The sequence below is a fragment of the Rhinopithecus bieti genome, unplaced genomic scaffold (assembly GCF_001698545.2).
Source record: "Rhinopithecus bieti isolate Rb0 unplaced genomic scaffold, ASM169854v2 scaffold_7967, whole genome shotgun sequence".
Lineage (NCBI taxonomy): Eukaryota > Metazoa > Chordata > Mammalia > Primates > Cercopithecidae > Rhinopithecus > Rhinopithecus bieti.
Window position 1 is genome coordinate 4,014,240 of NW_016806112.1, and position 14,662 is coordinate 4,028,901.

At 38.5% G+C, this 14,662-nt stretch overlaps 1 protein-coding gene across 5 annotated transcripts in view; it reads right to left on the reverse strand.

The window, feature by feature from the left end:
• The window catches only part of RABGAP1 (RAB GTPase activating protein 1), a 173,558-nt gene that overhangs the window by 22,365 nt on the left and 136,531 nt on the right, over positions 1 to 14,662 (reverse strand). For all 5 annotated transcript variants that reach the window (XM_017874797.1, XM_017874799.1, XM_017874798.1 and 2 more), the window contains 5 exons: positions 12,915 to 12,989; positions 9,708 to 9,833; positions 8,958 to 9,101; positions 7,117 to 7,158; positions 6,637 to 6,765 (listed from right to left, as the gene is read on the reverse strand). In XM_017874797.1, coding sequence (XP_017730286.1) covers positions 6,637 to 6,765; positions 7,117 to 7,158; positions 8,958 to 9,101; positions 9,708 to 9,833; positions 12,915 to 12,989 — 516 coding nt within the window. The remainder of the gene's footprint in view (positions 1 to 6,636; positions 6,766 to 7,116; positions 7,159 to 8,957; positions 9,102 to 9,707; positions 9,834 to 12,914; positions 12,990 to 14,662) is intronic.

A 14,662-nucleotide genomic window follows, 5' to 3' on the forward strand; every position in this document is an offset into this window, starting at 1 on the left:
AGAACACAAACAGATGAGGACTAAGGGAGACCAGCTTATTAAAATAAGAAGGCAGTGCCCATCACTACCCTTACAACAACTGGCAAAATTTAGGGTTTATTACAGAGAAAGAGAGCACCCATTCAGAAGTTTCCTCATAAAATCTGATTCTAAAAGGTAGGAACAAGCAAAGAAATTAAAACTAGAGTCTGGTCTAGTTATAAGAAAAGCTGAACTTTGTGTAGTGTATAGAGAATTAAATTTCAACTCCGACATAGAGATAGAGGTACCCATCATTACATTACTAAAATCACCAAAAAGGGGTAACACACAAATGGCTCCTGTCCCATTCATTCAATCTGCCATTTACAGTAAAGCGGAATGCCCATAAGAATTGACTTCAGAGTCTGAAACTCTTGGGATCTAATCTCAACTCCATTAGTTACTAACTTTATATCCTTTGAGAGTTTACATCAATTCTCTACGTCTCAGTATGCACATCCCTAAAAGGCCCTCATATGGTCACTGTGAGGATTACTTCACTATATGAGAGCACTGTGTACAATTCTGTGAATCCATCAACAAAGACTAATGAAGTCGCAGCCCTCAGACAGCTTAAATCTAATATATACTAACTACACAAATAATTTGAACAGAGAATGAAGTTCAAATTAGTGTTGTTTTAAGCTCTGGAATAAAATATCCCCAAGGGAAAATACTCCTGAATGCTGAAGAGTTTTCTGTTTCTCCAAATAGCAAATGGTTAAGCATTGTATTAATTTGGAGACACAGCTATTTGGTTTTTGTACTAGTACCTTTTCTCACAAGTAGTTTGAAGTCTGGCACATTCATGTGATGTTTAAAACGACACATTCAAATGAAGCAATGGTTCAGCAATTCCATTTCATCTTAGGCAGGATTCTACGGCAAAATGGTCAAGTCTTCAGGTTTGATCTAGGAGACTGACTGGGCCATCTCTTAGAGCATGATTGTTGTGTCTTCTAAACTAGCCTCATATATCTCACTTGTTCTCAAAAATGCCTATACAGATATGAAGAAAGAGTTTCCCTCGCATATTTCTTGAATCAAAATTTAAAAGACCTTTCAATATTCCCCTCTAAAGACTATGCGAGGCACAGTTGTATGAAAGGGCTGTGGGGCTCCCAGGACCATAAATGATCTTCTAGAATAATCTATTTAGAATAGAATGCCTTTTAGATCCTCTATCAGAAGTGGAACAATTTTTCTATCTCAGGTCACTGACCCATAAAGGGGGAGAGGTCAATGGATAGCTAAATGAGTTTTGAGGTACACTGTTAAATTTTAGATTAGCAGCAGGGGATCTAAACTCCTCAAGAAATAAATTAAACATTTCAGTCCCATAATAAGTTCACTTTAAGGGGAAAGAGGGAGAATAGGAGAAGTAAAAGGCCTGAAAAAAAGACAAAAGTAGAGAGAGGCAAGTAAGGACAGAGACAGAAAAAGATTTATAAAGAAAAACAAAATCCCAAGGGCATGGAGAAGAATATAGACATTTTAGAGCAACATACCCATCTTGTGGCCATTTCAGATACTGCCACACCAAATTTAATTATTGAACCTTTGCAATGGTAAGAGGCAGTGGAATGGGTTGGAAAGCATTGGGAACACAGAGTCAGAGGCCCGAGTTCCACTAGGGTGCTCTGTCACTATACAGCTGGTACGACTTGGGTAAGTCACTTCATGTGCCTTACTGTATCTCACAGGGTACTGTGAGGAAGAAATAAGATGCTTTTAAGAACTATATCAATACTACAAATTACAACAATATCATAATATTAAAACACAACAACGGCCAGTGCAGTGGCGCACACCTGTAATCCCAGCACTCTGGGAGGGAGAGCTGGGTCGATCACTTGGGTCCAGGAGTTTGAGACCAGCCTGGGCAACACAGCGAGACCTTGTCTCTACACAAAACAAAACAAAACAAAACATCCGGGAGATGGTGGTGCATGCCCGTACTCGCAGCTACTTGGAAGGGTGACGTGGGAGGATTGTTTTGAGTCTGGGAGGTCGAGGCTGCAGTGAGCCATGATTGTGCGGCTACATTCCAGCAGGGGTGACAGAGCAAGACCCTTCTCAAAAGACCAAAAATCACAACAATGACAACAAAAGTAGCTATCTGTTTCCTAGACTGGCATGTGAGGCAAAGTATTTCCAATTCTCACCTTAATTAGGAAGTACAGTTAACCCTTGAACAACACGAGTTAGGGGCACTGACGCCCTGCGCAGTTGAAAATCCACGTGTAACTTCTGACTCCCCCAAAATTTACTTACTAATGGCTTACTATTGACCAGAAGGCATACTGATAACATAAAGTCAATTAATACATATTTTGTATGTTACAGGTATTATATACTGAATTCTTACAATATAATAAGCTAGAGAAAATATTAAGAAAATCGTAAGGAAGAGAAAATACATTTACTATTCACTAAGTGGAAGTGGATCATCATAAAGGTCTTCATCCTGGTTGTCATCATGATGTGTAGGCTGAGAAGGAGGAAGAGAGGTTGGTCTTTCTGTCTCAAAGGTAGCAGAGGCAGAAGTGGAGGAGGCAGAGGTAGAAGGGGAGACAGGAGGCATAGTTGGTGTAACTTTTATTGAAAAAAATCCAAGTATAAGTGGACCCATGCAGTTCATACCATGTTGCTCAAAGGTCAACTGTACAACTGAGTAAACCAAGCCGCAATTTACAAACATTTAAAAAATCACGGAAGGGATTTCAGTGAGTTGCGAAGCAAAAGTTACCTTTGTAAATTCCACACGAAAAACTTCAAAAGCTTGTTTCTAAACAAGCTTTGGAACCACATATCATGAACCACCCTTTCAATGTCTACTGGGCTCAAACCACCGATGATCATGTGCACTCATACCTCACGCAAGCCACAGAATGCAGGGCTCATGATGCACTTGCCGATGATGACTTTTCCTAATTTTGAACTGGCAAGTTACCACTGAATTACCGCTTTGCCAATAACAGGTTCAACTATTATGTGTATCTCTCTTAATATTTTTTATAACTGCCAGAAGACAACCAATCATCACTAACTAAACCATACATACCATATCTTACCTTCTGGCAGAAAAATCCCATTCTCTCATGTTCTGGTCAATCTCTACACTTTTCAGGCTGTAAGCCAATTTCAGGAAAAACTACTGTCTCACCTGAAATCACGTGCAAATAGGGAGAAACATCCAAAGTGTACCCCAAAGTTCTCCGGGGCTAGAAGGAATTATATATCTAAGCACAAAATATATGTGCTGTGCAGACACACTAAAGGCAGCCTTGTCAGACTTGTCTCATTGAAGGCATAGGCAAGAAAAAACAAGACACTAGATTCCTCCTACCTGGACTTTCCCCACCTTTCCATATATGGAAATAAAGGATCCATATATCATGAAAGTATTTCAAGCTAATGGACATCCAAAAGGTAAGACTTCTGGCTGAAAACTATTAAGCTTTGCCCAAATCCATATTAACTCTTCTTTGGAAAACACATGGTAGAAACTCAATAGTGTATTTATTCATTCACTTATTCAATCAATATTTATAAGCCAGATCCTGTTCTTGGTACTGTGGATTCAGCAGTAAACCAAAGAGATTGTCTCTTCTGCTGCACAGCCTCCATTCCAGTAAGGGAAAATAAGATAGGGTAAGGAGGTAACGGCATAAAAGGTTGGGGGAGCTGCTACTTTAGATACTGCAATTTGAGAAGGTGTGGATATATGAGCTGAAGACTGGATGAGGGGACAGTGAAGCCATGCAGACATTCAGGAGAACATTACAAGCAGAGAGACTGACCAGTGCAAAGGTCTAAGAACAGCAAGGAGGCCAGGGTATCTGATTTGGAAGGAGAAGGGGGAAATGTAGTAGGAGACAGAATCAGAGTTTAAGGAAAAACTCTAAAATCCAATGAATCTTTATGTATAAAACCGTTCACATCACAACAAAAATTAAAGTAAGAGTGGCGGGCTGGGTGTGGTGGCTCACGCCTGTAATCCCAGCACTCTGGGAGGCTGAGGCGGGTGTATCACTTGAGGTCAGGAGTTTGAGACCAGCCTGGCCAACATGGCAAAATACTGTGTCTACTAAAAATACAAAAAAGTAGCTGGGCATGGTGGCATGCCTGTAATCTCAGTTACTTGGGAGGCTGAAACAGGAGAATTACTTGAACCTGGGAGGCAGAGGTTGCAGTGAGCTGAGACTGTGCCACTGCATTCCAGCCTGGGTGACAGAGTGAGACCCTGTCTCAAAACAAACAAACAAACAAACAAACAAGAAAAACGAGGGGCACAGTTAAATAAACTGTGGCACAGTGAGACAAATTCAAGCAGAGGAATTATATAACCATTTACAACTGATTATTTACCCACAGTATCACAGTGAGGAAAATCCGTGTAATTGCATGAAACAGGAAGAAAAGTGATACTGACTGTATGAACTCAATTATTTAAGAACGCATAAAAAACATTTGGAAAAAAAAGGAGCAAAATTGAATGCGGGATGCCTCTGGGTGGTGGAAACGTGAAAGGAGACATGCGATAAAGAGCCAGGTAGGAAGCCACTATGGAAACAGGAAAGGATGATGATGGTTAGATTAGGATGTTAATAATGAAGGTGGTAGTGATCAGAGTCAGGATATATTCTGACAACAGGCAGAGACATGGAGTGTGAGAAAGAGAGGAGTCAAGAGGACAGCAAGGTTTTTGGCCTGAGCAACCAGGTACCCCTAATTGAGATTGGGATACTGAGAAAGGAGTAGATTTTGGAGGCAAAGAAATCATCAGCAAAAAAGAGGCAGCATCCTCTTGTGTGCTGAACCAGGCTGAGATGGGAAGAGTGACTCAAAGAATCTCAGAACTCATTTGGTTCTATGCTTTGTGCAAACCTATTCTCTTTGAAAATATTACTGCAAAAATGTTTGTTATCTACTTAACAATCAGGGAGGAAATAATTATAGTCATAGCCATCATTTCTTGAACCCTGACTACCAGGCACTATGTTAAACACTGTACATATGATATTGTAGCTAATCCCCACATATAAAAGCATTTAACCATAGTACCAAGCACATGGTAAACTATCATTAAGTGTTAGCCGTAATACCTACGAATTATGTAACATTTTAAATGGAATGTAAACTTTGATGATTATTTTAATTACCAGAAGTTCTATTTCCTTTTTTTTTTTTTCTAATCCACTATTCATATTATGATTTCTACTGTTTCTCTGGCTAATAGGTAGAGTTTTTATATTCCTCCTTTAACAGACAGGGGAGCCATTCAGAGGTCCTAACTTTATGCAAAGGCCTCACTTTTCAGCTACCTCCTAAAGGCCCCAAATCATATCCACTATGTCTGTGTGAGCATTAAACCCCTAATAGCTACACATAGTTCCATACTCCCCTGAGAGTAGTTGAGCTACTTTGTTTTAAATACCTGTGCATTTCTATTTCAAGTTCTTCCAGGCATTTAAACATTTCTTGGGGTGTATTTTATTTAGCCTCTCTACGTGTTAAAAAAAAAAAAGGGTAATCTGAGTTAGCTCAGTCTGACACATAACCAGAATGAGAAGTAAAATATTATTTTACAGAAGCAGAAACTGAGCCCTAAATAAGTGAGCCCAGGGAGGTTGAGGCTACAGTGAGCTGTGACTGCACCACTGCACTCCAGCCTGGGTAACAAGAGTGAGACCCTGTCTCAAAAAAAAGCCCCACAGAAAATAAATACAATACAATACAATACAATACAATACAATACAATACAATACAATACAATACAATACAATACAATACAATACAATGTTATGATAACACGAACACAAGACCCTGTATCTTTTTACTTTAAAAAAATTGTGCAAATCACAAATGCCATTTGAAGTGATAAAACTGAGTTTTCTTCATGTATCATTAGCTTCATTTTAGGGAATTTCTGACCAGAACAAATTGTTGAAAGTTAAGGCCAGGCTTGGTGTCTCACTTCTGTAATTCCAGCACTTTGGGAGGCCAATGTGGGAGGATCACTTGAGCCTAGGAGTTTGAGACTAGCCTGGACAATATAGTGAGAACCCAAATCTACAAAAAAAAAAAAGTTAAAAATCAGCTGGGTGTAGTGGTGCATACCTGTAGTCCCAGCTACTCAGGAGGATGAGTTGGGAGGACTGCTTGAGCCTGGGAGGTTGAGGCTACAATGAGTTATGATTGCGCCACTGCACTCTAGCCTTGTCTCAAACCAACACAGCAGAAGAAATCATGAAACCTGAATTCTGCCACTAACTAGGTGTACAACTAGGGAACTATAACCTCTTTTTGTTTTGTCTTCAAAACAGGGATATTAATACTCTTCCCACAGTTTGGGGGTTGGGGGAGACAATGAGATTTCATTCATAGGATTATAATATATAGGAAAGTATTTTGGGGAAAAAAGGTTAAGAGTCATATAATACAGAAGAAAACATCACCAATATTTATATATTATAAATATTAACATTAATATTATGTATGTATTATAAGTGTTATAAATATAATACATAATTATGTATTATAAATGTTTGATCAGGAACAGTGAGACACTAAGTGAAAAACAGAATCTTAACTAACGCAAAATTATTTTACCTTCATGTTGCAGGCTAATTCCATTAGTTTTTTTGCATTTTCTTCTGAGCGGTATCTCTTAGGAAGCTGAACCCTAAAGAACTTCAAGGCACCTTCAAAGTCTGTCAACAGCAGGTCATCTTTTGAAGTCTTGAAGTAAGAAAATACAAACATATATAGAAAAAATGTGTTGCCATAAGGATGCACAAGAAGTTTTTTATATTCCCAGCACTTCTCAGCACTTTTACAATCCCCAGAAGATACTTCTTAGCTTTTGTCAGAGCCACCTGCATACATCCACTGTTAGGGGTAATGCTAGATTTCCAGCACTTTTATAATTCCCAGAAGATATGTCTTAGCTTTTGTCAGAGCCACCTGCATACATCCACTGTCAGGGGTAGTGCTAGTGCACAGTGACTGCTCAGAATCAGACTACAATGAAGGTGTTGCAAGTGCAGAGCAGGGAAGGACAGATAACTTGGCTAATAAATAAATGAGTACCTTTAATAATCCAAGGGCGACATTAAAAATAACACTTATTCCCTGAAAGAGAACAGACAAAAAGAACACTGTCAGCATTTATATCTCGATTACTATGCTATTTGTCCTCAGAATGCCCCATATTTTTAAAGAAATTGTGAAAACTTAAGGAAGGAAATGAATTATCTCAGAACTACCTTGAAAAATAAAACCTAAAGGGCCACTGAAAAGTTGCTTAAACACTTAGTTTCCCATTTTTCTGAAAAAAGAGCTTTTCTTGCCCTATTCTCATATTCAATAATAAGAAATGCTTTTCCAAAGTATTCCATGCTTCCAAACCAAAAGATCAGTCATAAAGTTGTGATCTCTCAGGAAATAACTCCTGGGGAATTTTCCTTTATCTTGTGCTGTCCCAATCCATGTACAGCAACCACTCTGTCGATAAGCCCTATATTCCAGAACTGAATCTGCTCAGGGCTCCTTCCTGGGACTAAGAACAAAGGAGAGGAAGCACTATCTATTGATCAAGTTAAACTGCTTAAGCTGCTGGGCCTCAGTTTCCATAACTAATACTCTCCTAAGGGTTTTCTGAGATAATTAGCTGAAAAGTTTATGTAAATTACTTGGCATGCCACTGGCCCTTAGTAGCTACTTTACAGATGGTTGTTTATACTAGTGAAAAGCTAGATACAATCTAAAGGTTAGTGATTAGAAATTGGTTACATAAAGTATGGAACATCCAAATAATGGGATACTTTGCAGCAACTTAGAAAAATGGCATATTTGGTAATATTTATTTCTTCTGTTTCTTAGAATATTTTAAGCTGATTGGTCGATACAAATTCTTTATGAATTTTTTTATGCTTTGAATATAGCATAATTAGAAAGGATAGTACAGATGTGCATGTTCAAGTACATGAAATTTACAAAGAGTATAAATAACAATCATATTTTTAAATATACACATAGAGAACCATAATATATAGTGTTCCATCCATATGGAAACCATATTATTCTGTATAGTAATTATATATACACATATATGAACACACAAAAAAGGCTGAAAGGATACTACTTTTAACCAAACTGTTAAAAGCAGCTAACCTATAGACAGTGGGATTTGAAGTATTTTAATTATTTTACTTATATTTTCTATAAAGATATATTAGTTTTATAATTATGTTTTTCTTAAACAAATGAACACACCACACAAAATCCAAAATTACACCATGGCAAAGACTGTTATTTACTCTAATATCTATTTTCTCTTTAGTAATAAATCTCTAATTTTTAGCAAATTCCTGCTCAGCTTATTTTTTAAAAAGTCTCCCTTGCAGTTAGGTGTGGTCGTATAACTAAGTTCTAACCATAAAGTGGAAATACTGGATGGAATTTCCAGGAAATCTCTTTTAAAAACAGAGGATGCACCCTGTCCCATTCTCTAATCCTCCTGGCTTGAATATAGATATAATGGCTGGTGCACTACTCCTCCATATGGCTAACAGTCAGAGTGGAGGGAAGGCACGCTACTGCCAACATTCTGACTTTTTTTCATGAGAGAGAAAAAAGCTATTTTTTAAAATCACTGTTATTTTGGGTTTCTTCATTCAATACAGTCAAACTTAATATGAACTAATACAAATGTCTAACTCAGTATGTCTTTTCATATCAGAGTACACCTTTAACAAATATGATCATTAGCTTTAGTCCAAGGAAAAGTCACTTAAACCTAGATTTCCTAGCAATAAAATAAAATAACTAAAGAGACCAATTCTGTTTTGACAGAGCTGACCCTCAAAACAGAATTTGTTCTCAAGTACACTGCAAACAAAAGCCAAAGTGCTGCGGCCTCTGATACATACCTCACATAAAAGCAGGTCGATGATATGGAAGACCATGTAGAGAGGGAATTTTGCAGTGAAGAGAGTAAGAAACCACTGGGAGGCATACATGTGCGCTTCAAGGCTTATATCCAGGAAGTGGTTGTACAGGTCAGGAATGTATTCCTGAAATAGCAAACCAATTACTTCTGGGCACTTATGCATCTGTCCAATTCCCACTAAGGAGGCACATAAATCTACCAGGAATAGGTCAAAAAAGTAAAATACTTGTGTTTTTCTAAAAATCTCCAAAGTGCTCAGAACACTTATCATCTGGTATTAAGCTGGCACTAAACTCTTTTTTCCAGACCACAAACTAGTTCTAAAGAAAGAGGAATCCCCAAAATGGTGACAAGTATTTGGAAAGTCTGTTTTTCCCTCCAAATTATAAAACATTTGGGAAAGTCTGTTTCACTTTTGTTATGAGATTCCTAACCAGTCAGCTTCAGAGCCTTGGGGAGTACTTCTTGACTGAGTTAGCTGTGGAAAAGACCCCTACAAAGTCATCTGATCTTTTGGGAGTTTATCAGCTCACATCCATGAGGTGTGAAAGTTTAACACTTTCTTAATCTTTGCATCGTAATCATATAGTGAGAAATGATAAAAATGAAACCCATCCTTAGCCACGAATCGCTAAGGCAATCACCACTGCTCCCTGGCACCATTTCCTCAATTTGGTGCTCCTTAGTCCTGTACTCTTTTTGTCAAACACAAGCTGGTTTCTCTTTTTACCTGCATGAGGTGCTCCAATTGGTAAAATTTGCAATGCAAATCTTCAAAGTTTTGCTTGAAAAGTTCCCTGAGCCCATAGTCAAACATGATCTTGACCAGAACACTGAATGCCTGTTCTTCAGGCATCTGTAACAGATAGGCAAGTTGTTGGGTAGGTAGGATGGTGGTGGGGAATCACAAAACATACAGAAGTTTTCTCAGGATATTAAATCCAGCTTTATATTATTGTCTTACCAGAATATTTAGTGCTATGCAGAAACTCAGGCCTAAGGTTGTGTTTAAAACATTTATTTACTCAGACAAGGAATAGTTAACTCTTTGTCAGCACGGTTCCTGTCCTCAAGGAGTCTCCCACACAACCAGTATTAAAATAACTGTAATAGGGATTAGATATCAGTGATAATACAAGAACAGGAAGGCCTGTATCTGCCTAAGGCAGTCAGAAACAGACTTTGTAGGAAGGACAGAATTTGAGCTGAGCAGAAATAGGCTGATAAACAGTGCAGGTGTCATCTTTCCCAAATCCTGGGACTTCTGTTTAACCATTTTTCCTTCCTTAGCTGCTATTTCATTCTAGAAAAATTGTTTTCTTCCTCGCTGTTGTTAAAACATAGCTTGTTATAGAAGAACCTGACACATTCTAAGGCTCGCAGTAATGCTTCTACAAAAGTCTCCTTCACTTCTATTTATATTTATAACAATACCTACATTTTCCATAGTTTCATGGATAACTATTTCCCTGAGAACCTGGCAAGATATTTTCAAAAGAGAAAAAAGAAGCACTGTTATTTAAGGATTGGTGTGAACGTAGCAAGCCTTCAAAAAAGTCAAGAAGGTGGGCAGGCTTCTGTGGAACAAGATGATGCAGGCGGGCTGAGCACAGAAATCACTGAGAAGAAAGCAGAACTAAAGAGCAAATCAGATTAAGTAGTAAGTGAGAAAAGCATAGTAGATCATTACTGGAAAGTTAAGAGTATCTGGGGCAAAAGCCCAGATTTTTGAAGTCTTTGTCATGGAAGGCAAATTTACTTTGCCACATGCAAGGAGATGTGGCCTAACCCATAGTGGTGATTCTGATGCTAGGTAGCCCATCTCCCCTCACTCTAAAACAAGCAGCAAGAGTTCAAAATAAGACATGGAGGGTCTGATTGGAAAACCCATTTTCAAGGGGATAAATGTCCTTGAACTGAAGGTGAGAACGAAGATAAATCACCCAGGCTTGTGGGACTTTGAGATATAAAGTCTCATTAAAACAACAAAACAAAATAAAAACTTAACCTCTTTACTCATGTCATAGCTTTATCATATTTTACATGACTACCAATAGCAACAAGCTGGGTTCAGTTAAGAAAACCAAAGTGGCTTTTGTTTTACTTGTACAGGTTGAGCAACCCATATCTGAAAATAAAAATGCTCCAAAATCTGAAACTTTAAACACTGACATGGTGCTAAAAGGAAATGCTCATTGGAACACTTCGGATTTTTGGATTTGGGATGCTCAACCAGTATAATGTAAATATTCCAAAATCCAAAATCCACAACACTTCCGGTCCCAAGCATTTCAGATAAGTGATACTCAAACTTGCATTGCAATCTACACAAAATGTCTTAATACCCTTGAATAACTTCCTGTTGCTTAGAGAAGCAACATTCAGACTCCTTACCTGGGCTCCAAAGTTTTCCCTAACTTTCTCCTCAACTCCCAATCACTCAGGATACTCCAGTCAAACTGTCCTCCTTTCAGTTCCTCCCATACACCAAGTGTTTCCCCAATTTAGGACTTCTATATACTGTACCATTCACTTTGCCATTAACACTCTATTCTCTACTCCCTTTTCAAATAGATCTATTATTTTCATAACAACATTTTCAAAAGTTAACACAGAAAAGTACAAAAGAAAATGATATCCCTTATCATTTTCCAGGCTGCTCCTTAAAGGTCACTTCCCCTGAGAAGCCTTTAATCTAAGTAAGACTCCCTTGTTACAATCTTACACCAACCTTTTTATTATACCTTAATAGCACCACTGAAAGTAATAAATGATATACTTGTGTGATTATCTGCTTAAAGCTAGTTGGATTCACAAGCTCTGTATCCATGAGGATTGAGACCATGTCTCTTATTTACCTCTGATCTTCAGCACAGTACAGATCATAACAGGTACTCAAAACTCTTTGCTGACATCACCTGTGTGGTATTCCTGCCAAGCATTTTAAACTGAATCATGAGAAAATGAGACAAATCAAGAATGTGGGACATTTTATATCACAATTTGTCTGAATTTTTCAAAACTATCAATGGCATGAAACACAAAAAAAAGGCAAAGGAGTAATTTAGATTAATAGAATAAAGAGAAATGAAAATTCAATATTTGAATCTTCATTAGGTCTTGATTAGAAAAAAAGCTAGACTCTATGGAGTAGACAATTGGGAGAAAATTGAATGTGTACTGTGTATCAGACATTACTGAATCAATGTGGAATTTCTTGGATGTGATCACGGTATTATGGTTATGATACAGAATTCTGTTGCTCCCAGAAGGCATATATATGATCAAGTATTTAGGAGTCTTGATGTTTGTTATTCACTTTTAAGAATAATTTCAAAATAAAATTGAAGTAAAAAAGAAAATGTGTGTTTATGCAGAAAAGAGAAAAAGAGAGATGAAGAGGGAGACAAACAGAAAAAGCAGTGTGGAAAATATTAATTGGTAAACTAGATAAAGACTGTTCACCTTAACACTGTTTCGAGTTTTCTGTGGATTTGAAAGAAAATAAAAAAGGTGGAGGGCAAAGGTGTTTGCTAAGCAAATGAATGAATAAAATGGTACTAAATGAAAGCCAACCTTTCTGCCTTCCTCCTACCCCAAAATACATAAATCTCAAAACAAGTATTAATGACAATGGCTACTTTAGAGAAGGTAAAACATCCCCAAGGGTTCAACTAACATTAAAGTCTCTCCCATCATCCTATTAATAAAAAGGAAGTCTACCCTTGTACTAGTTTTCAACATTGCCATTTATTCTCATCATATATCTCCTCCACAATGACATTAAGTTAATTTAAGGAAAAAGTTCCAGCTATAGGAGTTAAAATTCATGCCTAAGAGTCTGTCCAAACCCAATATAAACCCATGCTCAAGCCTAAGGTTAGTATAAGCTGAGGCAGGCTACGTGTTAAGTCATAACGGAGACCTAGTTACTCACATGGAGAAGGAGCACAGCAGCAAGAAATGACTGGCCCTGGCAATAACCAATCTCTTCATCATACACAGAATAAGCCTGGAAAATAAAACACACAGAGGATATGTAAATGAATGCATCCACTTGTGGGCCATGGTGGTACTATAGGACCTTGAATACAGAACCCTGGAGGATGCTACCCACACTGGGACAGCATTTTGACAGGCAATAAGTGGTGCCAATACTTCTCTCCAATCTTAATTTTTTCTTTACAATGAATACAGCTATTACCACTCCATTTCCTGTGGCGAAGGACTAGCGAAGAGTAAGCAAAAGCCACTTCTGCACTAAAAAAACTTTTCATATTTCCTTGTTGTTGTTCATGATGTTCCCTCTCCTTGGGATGTCCTTTCCCTCTCTCTGCCTGAAACACGCACTCTTCCTTCAGGCACCAAACTTATTTCAATTCCCCCAGAATGAATCCCTCTCTTCTCTGCCTCTATGGCACCTGCTACACAAGCATAGTTATTATTATATTACTACCACATTGCATTTTATTTTATTTTTAGAGACAGGGTCTTGCTCTGTTGCTCAGGCTGGAGTGCAGTGGTACAATCATGGCTCACTGCAGCCTCAACCTTCTGGGCTCAAGGGATCTTGCCCCATCAGTCTCCTGAGCAGCTGGGACCACAGGCTTGCACCATCATGCCTGGCTAAAATTTTTTTTTTTTTTTTTTGAGACGGAGTCTCGTTCTGTCACCCAGGCTGGAGTGCAGTGGCGCGATCTCAGCTCACTGCAAGCTCCGCCGCCTCCCGGGTTCACGCCATTCTCCTGCCTCAGCCTCCCGAGAAGCTGGGACTACAGGCGCCCGCCACCACGCCTGGCTAATTTTTTTTCTTCGTATTTTTAGTAGAGACGGGGTTTCACCGTGTTCGCCAGGATGGTCTCGGTCTCCTGACCTCATGATCCGCCCGCCTCGGCCTCCCAAAGTGCTGGGATAACAGGCGTGAGCCAGCCTGGCTAATTTAAAAAAATTTTGTATAGAGATGAGATCTCAACTATGTTGCGCAGGCTGGTCTCTAGCCCCTGGGCTCAGGCTATCCTCCTGCCTTGGCCTCCCAAAGTACTGGCATTATATGTGTGAGCCAATGCACCTGGCCCACACTGCATTTTTTTTTTTTTTTTTTTTTTTTAATAGAGACAGGGTCTCACCATGTTGCCCAGGCTGGTCTCAAACTCTTGAGCTCAAGTGATCCTTCTGCCTCAGCCTCTCAAAGTGCTAGGATTACAGGCGTGAGCCACCAAGCCCAGCCCCACACTGCATTTTACATGTCCATCTTCTCTGCCAGATGAGTAGGCTTTGTGAGGGACAGGGTGATGTCCTATTCAACCTAGTCAGCACCTCATATACAGCATGCATTCACTAAACACTGTTAATGTTACTCATTTTTCTTTCTGGGAAAAGCTCTTTTGGCAAAGACACCAAAATATAATTCTTTCCACAATATCATAATAACTTTTCTGATAAGCGAGATTACTCTGAAAACATTTGTGGGTTCCTCTGGAATTCTTATTTTTATTTTTCTTGGCAGCAAATGATTACTACCCATCTCCTCTGAACATTATTTTGAATAGAATATTGACATCTAACATTCTTCATGGTTTACTCTTTGGTTTTTTAGTTCTTTTTCAGAGTTCTGTTTTTGTATCTGGTATTTGTAGTTCTCATGTAAATGTGCTAGAAAGGGAAATTCCTATATCTTCAAGATGT